Source organism: Littorina saxatilis, unplaced genomic scaffold, assembly GCF_037325665.1.
Source record: "Littorina saxatilis isolate snail1 unplaced genomic scaffold, US_GU_Lsax_2.0 scaffold_3013, whole genome shotgun sequence".
Lineage (NCBI taxonomy): Eukaryota > Metazoa > Mollusca > Gastropoda > Littorinimorpha > Littorinidae > Littorina > Littorina saxatilis.
This window is the reverse complement of record NW_027128712.1, coordinates 1-10,000: the sequence shown is the minus strand read 5'-3', so window position 1 is coordinate 10,000 and position 10,000 is coordinate 1. Positions and strand designations below refer to the sequence as shown.

At 40.2% G+C, this 10,000-nt stretch overlaps 1 protein-coding gene across 1 annotated transcript; it reads right to left on the bottom strand.

Moving 5' to 3' along the window:
* Positions 1–1,127: 1,127 nt before the first annotated feature.
* LOC138957052 (uncharacterized) lies at positions 1,128–6,701 on the bottom strand. The gene is made up of 3 exons (XM_070328226.1): positions 6,544–6,701; positions 4,607–4,732; positions 1,128–1,489 (listed from the first exon to the last, which is right to left on the bottom strand). Exons 1-3 carry the CDS (start codon positions 6,623–6,625, stop codon positions 1,203–1,205), a joined length of 495 nt encoding a protein of 164 aa, XP_070184327.1. The 5' UTR covers positions 6,626–6,701; the 3' UTR covers positions 1,128–1,202.
* Positions 6,702–10,000: the final 3,299 nt, after the last annotated feature.

Here is a 10,000-nt window from a genome sequence, read left to right as displayed (position 1 = left end):
CAGTGCAGATTTAGAGACTGGAGATGAGGAATCAGCACAATCCGATTGTTCCCAGATCTCAAGAAGAAGAGAATGACAATACATCTGATGACCCCACAGTTGCTGAACACACGAAGAAGATAAGGGCGTGCCGAGCGGAGGCTTCACTTGGCCAAGAAAAAAGTAGCGCTTATGTGCTGTCTTCAAGCAATGCCAAACAACCCTCCCTAAACGTCGGGGACTGTGTCCTACTTCCAGTGTCTGAGTTTGACAGGGGTCGACTCGACGCCAGAAATATCCCCGGAGTCGTGTCTAAAATCTTTTCCTATTATCGTTCTCTTGTTTCGAAAATAAATGTTTGCCTTGTTTGCATCACTAGTATACTGTGTATATTATCACAGTCATGGTCAGTATCGACAACACACACACACACACACACACACACACACATACACACACTCACACACACACACACACTAACACACTGACACACACACAATCACACACAAACACACTAACACACACACACACACACTAACACACACACACACACACACTAAACTCACTATTGCTGATTTCGTGTAATGGTCAACTTGCCCATTACGCGTAATCGGCTGCCGATTCCGCGTAATCGGCTGACGAATTCGCGAAGTAGGCAAGTTTTAGAGGCCTTTACGCGATTTCGGCAAAACGCTGCCGATTTCACGTATTGGGTAGCGTTTTGCCGATTACGCGAAATGGGAAAATATGTTGCCTATTACGCGGAATCGGCAATTACGTGAATTCGGCACGACATATACACTAAAGAGAGAGAAAGCAAGAGAGAGAGAGAGAGAGAGAGAGAGAGAGAGAGAGAGAGAGAGGGAGAGAGAGAGAGCGAGAGAGAAAGAAAGAGAGAGGGGGAGAGAGATAGAGAGAGAGAGAGGGGAGAGAGAGAGAGAGAGAGAGAGAGGGAGAGAGAGAGAGAGAGAGAGAGAGAGAGAGAGAGAGAGAGAGAGAGAGAGAGAGAGAGAGAGAGAGAGAGAGAGAGAGAGAGAGAGAGAGAGAGGGAGGGAGGGAGAGAATGAGATACAGAGAGAAACTATTTGTGTAAAGACTCAATCTGAGTTTTTCCACAACGAGGACCAACAACTCGAGAACACAGTAGACAAGATGATGCAGGCTTTATTCAAATGATCGTGCCAGGTTCATCGCGTGAGTGACATGTGTCATACTGACATACTTCACGCACATGTTTTCTGCACAACGATACTGTGAAATATGGTTACATTTCGTTTGAAATCAGTGCCGGTATCGCGAGGGACAACACTGTACAGTGAGCAATCACTGTTGTGAAACCAGACGGAGAGGCAGTTACTGTCAGCATTGCACGGGTCGAGACACTTTTCCATGTAATCATGTCGTGTTAAACCTTCATTCTTAAGTATCAGATGTTCTGCACAGTTGAGGGAACTGTGTTTGTAGATGACCATATGATACACGTCAAACGGCTTGCTCGCCTGACTGCATGCTGAAACAAAAAGACCCAAGGAATTAGTACACAAAAATGGAAGACTGCCACAACACCACATGTAGTAAACTAAAGTGTAATGAATTGATCTAATCTTAACTTTGAAAGGATATTGCTTTTTACATTTAGTCAAGTTTTGACTAAATGTTTTAACATAGAGGGGGAATCGAGACGAGGGTCGTGGTGTATGTGTGTCTGTCTGTATGTCTGTGTGTGTAGAGCGATTCAGACTAAACTACCAGACCGATCTTTATGAAATTTGACATGAGAGTTCCTGGGTATGATATCCTCAGATGGTTTTTTTCATTTTTTTGATAAATGTCTTTGATGACGTCATATCCGGCTTTTCGTGAAAGTTGAGGCGGCACTGTCACGCTCTCATTTTTCAACCAAATTGGTTGAAATTTTGGTCAAGTAATCTCCGACAAAGCCCGGACTACGGTATTGCATTTCAGCTTGGTGGCTTAAAAATTAATCAATGACTTTGGTCATTAAAAATCTGAAAATTGTAAAAAAAATATTTTGTTTATAAAACGATCCAAATTTACGTTCATCTTATTTTCCATCATTTTCTCATTCCAAAAACATAAATATGTTATATTTGGATTAAAAACAAGCTCTGAAAATTAAAAATATAAAAAATTATGATCAAAATTAAATTTTCGAAATCAATTTAAAAACACGTTCATCTTACTTCTTTTCGGTTCCTGATTCCAGAAACATATAGATAAGATATGTTTGAATTGAAAACACGCTCAGAAAGTTAAAACGAAGAGAGGTACAGAAAAGCGTGCTATCCTTCTCAGCGCAAGTACTACCCCGCTCTTCTTGTCAATTTCACTGCCTTTGCCATGAGCGGTGGACTGACGATGCTACGAGTATACGGTCTTGCTGCGTTGCATTGCGTTCAGTTTCATTCTGTGAGTTCGACAGCTACTTGACTAAATGTTGTATTTTCGCCTTTCGCGACTTGTTTTAATTTTTGATGTGTATGTGTGTTTGCTTATTATTATTTTTGTTCACTTTGTTATTGTGTCATTGTGTTGTTATTTGCTTGTTGTTGTTGTTTTTTGCTTGTCCGTCAATTTGTTTTACTTGTTTAGCATTTAATAGAATTTCGTACATATATGGGATGTAAGGACAGGTTATAAGAAAAGACATAGCCTTAAGACTCTATGTTTGTAAAATAAACTGCCATCATCATCATCTATTTATGTCGCTCTATGTCTCTCTGTGTCTCCCTGTCGCTCTGTCGGTCTGTCGGTCTGTCTGTCTGTTTGTCTGTCTGTCTGTCTGTCTGTCTGTATCTCTCTCTCTCTCTCTCTCTCTCTCTTTCTCTCTCTCTCACGCTCTCACTCCCTCCCTCTCTCTCTCTCTTTCTCTATCTCTCTCTCTTTCTCTCTCTCTCTCTCTCTCTCTCTCTCTCTCTCTCACTCTCTCTCACTCTCTATCTCTCTCTCTCTCTCTCTCTCTCTCTCTCTCTCTCTCTCTCTCTCTCTCTCTCTCTCTCTCTCTCTCTCTCTCTCTCTCTCTCTCTCTCTCTCTCTTCCCTGTTTCTCTAAACACCTTTTCTCACCCCACCCGCCCCCCTTCCCCCACCTCCATTATCTTTCTTTATTTCCCTCGATCGTTCCTACTGTGTCTATGAAATTATTTTCCTCTGATTTTGATTTGATTAGTCATTAAAATAATTATGTATTAACGTAATGTTTTTGTATTATAATCATTTCACTGTATAACCCAATTTATCCTACATACATGAGAGAGACACTCGTGAGATAATAATCGTTCAAATCACACGTGTGTATATCATGTAAATGAGGTCATGTCAAGCAAGTCTGGCAGGGACCTGTTTTTCCACTGCTTATGATGCCAAAGTCACCGAGACAAACGTCATTATAGAAGAACAAAAATTGCGCTGGCTAATTACCCTCGATGAATTTTTAGAACTAGCACGTCACGCCACACTTTCAGAGTGACGTTTCTTTGCTTTGACTTAATAGATTGCACGAGGCTTTAGAAGAGATCGAGGTTCCAAAACAAGCGTCTTCAATTTAGCTGCCTCGACTGCAGGACATTTTCAGTCAAATACACGTAATGCATACGTATGTAGGATAAACAGAATACTACATGGCTTGCTGTGTCGTACCAGATTTACACTCGTTGCTTTTTCAAATAGTGAACAGCTCGCTTTCGCTCGCAGTTCAATATTTAAAAAAAACAAAAACGCCTCACTTAGCGTCCCGTAAACCATCAGTTTCTGGTCACAGACACTGTCAGGCTTTTACACACAGTACAAACATCCTTTCGTTCAAACATGTTTCGCTAGAGAACATCCTAGGTGCCCTCCATAAAGAGCGAGCATTTTTCAAAAAATTTATTTTTGCGTAGCCAGCTGGATTTATGTTAAAACAAATCGGAAGCCTCGTTTTAGCGCTAGACCTGGCTTTTAAAATCTAAATAATAAATCGACAGCTTGTTACACAAACATTATTAAATCATAAAAGAGATTTTTTTTTATCAAGACAAGATCTGTAGAATTCGAAGATTTGGAAGTTTGAAAAAAGGGAGTCCGGAAGCACCTCACGCAAGGTCGTGATTTCCCAAGCAGACGAATTGTCTGCATATCGCTGGCTTCTTTGAAGCCAACCGCCGCGGATAAGTTCGTGTGACTTGCAGTCGTTTGTTGCATTTTAGATTCATAGGTACACAATTACGTGCTATTGCAGATACAGCGAGTTGCATTAAAATCACACACTGACGACTAAATTGAGAGAAAAAAAAAGGAAAGTGGGTCACACGGGGCCACGATGGCTCAGGAATGAATAAACCACGAAAATTGCTGTGTGGTTTACGAATGCTAAGTAGCCATTTTAACGAACCGTGTCATTTAATGCTGTTAATTGATATTGCAAGTGTGTTCCATAAGGTGAGAACTGCTTATTTCGTGAAAAATTCCATAGTTTTGTAAACCTCATGTGAGGCTGAGTGAGGCTTTAATGGAATAGAATACAATGTATATACCAATTTTTTTGGCCAAATGTAGTTTCCTTAAAGTATTACAATAGTGTAACCTGACCATGAGAGAAAAAGACATGGAGAGACACAGATATTTACTTTCAACGCATGACTGAGAGCCTTCCGAGTAGAAGAAACCAGGGGTACACTCGCACTGGGAACTGAAACACTCAGCATTGGCCACAGTACAGTCATCGTTGCTGTTACAGGGTGAGTGCAGCCAGCCTGAAAATACATTAGGAAATTGTAGACTATTATGACGTTCACTACACACGTAATGACCTACTAGTGTATATAAATCGCAGGTCAGATTCATTGCTGATTATGTACCTAAATTCGTTATAGGTGTATGCAAACATCCGTGGAAAAAAAGGGGAGGTAACATGATGCAGTTTAATTGTTATCGATTTGTTTGTCTGGGAGGGATCAAATATAATTTTCTTTCAAACACTATGATTTTGAATGTGATCATCATTGACATTTGTGTCCTTGTGTATACAAATAATAACTTTCCTGGTGTGAAAATAAATTGATAAAAAGTATCAATATAATTATACTATGTGACTTGACAACATGCAGGATTGCTAAATTCGTGTTAGTAAAATCATGATTAGTTCAGGGTTTAAAGCGTTATTACGCAAAAACGTCGGGTTCAATCATTACAAAATGTGAACATGAAATACATTTTTAAAGCCAAAAACAAAGTGTTGCTCGAAACGTGTCTTGGCCCCAACCAAATCCCCATGTACAGATTGACCAACACATGGACAACATTATTTGGTTTATTTGAAAGATCAAAAACCTCTGACGAGTTTTAAAACATGTTTTCGGAAGATTGTACAACAGCTGTGTAAACATTTGTCATGGTCCACCATTTTACTCGAAGTACGTCCTGTATATAAACATACATTCTCAAAAGTGTTAAATCAATCCAGCGTGTCATTGTATACTGAAAGGCATAAATTCTGCAAATAGTGCATTGAACGATTTTGCTCTCAAACGAAAATCAGATTGAACCTGTAATTTGTAGTTGACATCTTAAGTGTCGGAGCAAATGTTTCACGCTGTCAGCGTGCGCTTTGCAGTATTGCTGATCCAGCCACAGCTCACTGTGCTAATAAAGACAATGGGCTGAACGGGAGACAATAACGTAAAAAAGATAGTGTGTGGCCCTATAAAATGCAACTGGCTGTTTGGCTGTATCATATATCGCAATCATGCCACGACTTGATGAAGGAGAGAGACAGCAAGCGATTGGGATGCTTAGAGCTGGCCAAAGCATTGAACGTGATGAACACTGAACGTTTTCCGAAATCATTGCGCTTGGACTCAGTCACTTTTTTTGAAAAATTGTCATTTCATGATGTTCTATTCAAAATCAATAAAGCGAAGGTTTATAAACACTAAAATGGCCAATAAATAAAATATTCAAACATTGAAAACATTCACCACTGAGTTGATTTTTTGTGATTTTTTAAAGTTCAGTTTGCGGAATTTATGCCTCTCGGTATATAAATACAACGCTTTTTGTCATGGTACCTCTGAAATGTGACGAAACTACCGCCTGTTTTAACTGTTCATACGATCGACACTTGCAGAGTAGGAACAATATGATAATATAACAGAAGGAATATGCAAGATAACTAAACAAAACTATGTTTTTCTCAATAGATAATTGAGTTACCTTTCATTATCGATTGTAAAAGTTGCCAAGTTGTGCCTAGCTGTTCTGAAATGTGTCTATTTCTTAATTGGTACATTTTTGTTACATCGATTTGGGAGTACCCTTACCTGGGAGGATGTCATGTGACCCATGTAAACGAATTATTTAATCCGAAACGTGTGTCAGGTAGCCAAGTTAAATGTGTTTAATCGCATAAAAGTCTGACTAAAATGACATGGGAATAAATGCTTTAGTTGGGGTACAAAAATGGACGCAAGAATGTTGTTTTCTAAGTTATCATATTCATCAACTATTCTATCTAGGCCTCGACAATATCAACTTTACCCAATTCTAGCACGGGTATGTACTATACCTGCTACAACAGGGGCAAGAGCAAAGATGATGGTCACAAAGCAGAAACCCCAACATGCACCAGATCTCATTGGAAACATCATTGCGAAGTATGTTGGCAACCTGAAAGAAAATTGCAGATATAAAGTTTGAGACTGACCTGGAGTATAGTTATATTACACTACTCCATCCTCTGTGGTAACGTCAAATTACACATAACGTTTATTGAGATTTGTATCAATACCCAGAACAGTATGCTGCGTCATGGTCCGGAAAATTATACCAACAGGTTTCTTTCAGACGAGTATCAAGGGGAGACACGGGGGTCTCATTTGCTTTAAACCACAATGACCCTTTATTGGTTAAAATATATATGATATGTCATCTTTAGCAGATACATATGCCTGATAGCAACATCTGACATGTAAAAGTTTTCATTTGGCTAGTGTGTATGACATGTTTCAACGCCCACAATTTCAAAACCACTAAACTACTAAGTGTGGGTAAGTTCTGTTTGCTGTAAGGATTGTTTTTGTTGGCAGGATCTTTGATTTCTATACTATTGTGTTCATATTAAACATGATAAAAGACACCGCTTTTAAGGATTTCAATCATATTAAGTCCAACAGGATCGTCCAAAATACAAGACAATTCGTTCAATTGGACGAGAAAGACATCGTTCTACACTACGATGCCTTTTAAATTCCACGATCTATTTAAAGCAAAAGATCAGGGTGTCTAATGTAAGGCGTGCCGTAATGCAAACGGAAAAGAAAGTCTCGCCTTGAAACACCAAACAAAAAGAAGAATTTTTGGGGCAGAATGCCATCATGCAGGTAAACAAAAAAATGCAGAACAGAAAATATACTTGAGAAACTTGCTTTAACGGATTGTTTGAAGCAGTTGGAATTTGTCGTTGTATTTGATACGTCCCACACGCTGCTTTTTATAACAATAATGTCTTTTTTATCAAAAATCATGAACGTCATTTTCGTATTCTTCTGCAGAGCCTTTTAATGTTTCAAAGGTATAAGAAGCAAAAACCGGTTTTGTATACACACAACCTTTCTTTGCACCTCCTCTTTCCACTTCTTGTGCGCAGTTTTAGTTTTATGTCCTGCAAAATCAATCTGTTTGCTAAGGCCAAAAAAAAAGGCCTGTTTACGGTAACATAGGCCCAAAAAATAGGGTCGGTAGGTCGGGATTTTTTTTTTTTTTTTCCAAAAAGCCATATTTTTACGTTATTTTGCCAAAAAAAACCCAAGATTTTTTTTTTCTTTTTTTTCCCCCAAATGCCAAAAAAGTCTGGGGTCGCGCGAAAAAACTAGGGTCGGTCGGGTTACCGTAAACAGACCTATTTTTTTGTTGGCCTAAACGTCGAAGGGGAATGAATTCCTATAAAGTCAAATAGATGATTTTACAATAAACAGCCTTATAAAAAATTATCTTCACTCAAACACATCTGCCAATATATATGAGAGGTACAGTTTATATACAACCTTGCATCAGAAACTGTAGAATATGAATAGATAAACAAATTTTATCATAAAATCAAAAACAAATGAGGAACAACATCAGTGTCACAATACAGAGAAAGAGATAGAGAGAGTCACACGCGATTCGAAGAGAGGCAGAGAGACAGACAGGCTGGCAAAGACAACGAGAAAGAGATAGAGAGAGTCACACGCGATTCGAAGAGAGGCAGAGAGACAGACAGACTGGCAAAGACAAAGAGAAAGAGATAGAGAGAGTCACACGCGATTCGAAGAGAGGCAGAGAGACAGACAGACTGGCAAAGACAAAGAGAAAGAGATAGAGAGAGTCACACGCGATTCGAAGAGAGGCAGAGAGACAGACAGACTGGCAAAGACAAAGAGAAAGAGATAGAGAGAGTCACACGCGATTCGAAGAGAGGCAGAGAGACAGACATGTTGGCAAAGACAAAGAGAAAGAGATAGAGAGAGTCACACGCGATTCGAAGAGAGGCCGAGAGACAGACAGACTGGCAACGACAAAGAGAAAGAGATAGAGAGAGTCACACGCGATTCGAAGAGAGGCAGAGAGACAGACAGGCTGGCAAGACAAAGAGAAAGAGATAGAGAGAGTCACACGCGATTCGAAGAGAGGCAGAGAGACAGACAGGCTGGCAAAGACAACGAGAAAGAGATAGAGAGAGTCACACGCGATTCGAAGAGAGGCAGAGAGACAGACAGGCTGACAAAGACAAAGAGAAAGAGATAGAGAGAGTCACACGCGATTCGAAGAGAGGCAGAGAGACAGACAGACTGGCAAAGACAAAGAGAAAGAGATAGAGAGAGTCACACGCGATTCGAAGAGAGGCAGAGAGACAGACAGACTGGCAAAGACAAAGAGAAAGATATAGAGAGAGTCACACGCGATTCGAAGAGAGGCAGACCCAGCTAGCAAGCTTTCGTCGGTCGACTGACGATTTCAGTCGGGTGACGTCGTCAAATGTCGTGTGTCGTCGTCCGTTTTCGCGCCGATATCGTTTTGGCTGTGTGTAAAACTCGGCAAATGTACGTAATAAACCCCGACATCGGCCCGACGCAATGTTGCTGTCGATAAAAATATGCAGAGTTACGGGAGATAACAACTTGAATTTATTATCATTATTTTAACATTTGTTACGTCCCCTGTTTAAGCGTCGGGAACGGCGTGACATGACCCTGCAAATGCGAAACTAAATTATTCATATTTGTTGACTTTTTCACATAGGAGTAGGATAATTAATTGTAAGTTTTGTTTGTATATTTGCAATCAAATACAGCATGAGCTCAAACCATGAGTTTTACATTTTAAAAATACGCCATCATATATACTTGAAATACTCTAATAGCTTTCCTTACGGTAAACAAGATTGAGTGTGAACATGGCCGGCCGCTACTTTCCCGCGTGAGCGAAGTTTATTTGTTTTCTTAGTTCAAGTTAATATCGAAAGAAGAGACATTCTTGCGAATGTTGGACAGCACATTGATGATATGTTATCCGAGACGAATGTCGCCTCGGGATCTCAATCTGAGTGCTGGTCCCAGTGCCACGTGGTGGCGGTGATAGTTGACAAGTTAAAATTGTGTAGCCAAGGACGGATGGAAACCTACAGGTGTGTTCAAGCTGTTAACGTCAACTCGAGGACAACCGACGGATCCAGCGAGTAAGTGATTTCGTTTTTTTTTTGCTTTAATGTTAGTTTTGCTGTTATACAGGGGGGGGGGGGGGGGGAGTACATACTGTTGTATCTGTATATGTAGATGTAGGTGTGTTTTGTCCTGTTACAGTGGGGGGGGGGGGGGGGATGGAGTACATACTCATGATACTGCTGAATCTGTAGCTGTAAGTGTGGTTTGCACTGTTACACTTGGGGGGTGGGGTGTATGTATACTGATGTATCTCACTATCTGTAGCTGTAGGTGTGTGTATTGCATTGTAACACTTGGGGGGGGGGGGGGGGGGTTGTACAT

Coding starts and splice junctions, on each gene's coding strand:
- LOC138957052 (XM_070328226.1), bottom strand. CDS start 6,625: ATGATGTTTCCAATGAGATCTGGTGCATGTTGGGGTTTCTGCTTTGTG. Junction 4,733..6,543: donor TCTTGCCCCTGTTGTAGCAG/GTATAGTACATA, acceptor ATGTATTTTCAG/GCTGGCTGCACTCACCCTGT. Junction 1,490..4,606: donor CTCTCAGTCATGCGTTGAAA/GTAAATATCTGT, acceptor TTTTTGTTTCAG/CATGCAGTCAGGCGAGCAAG.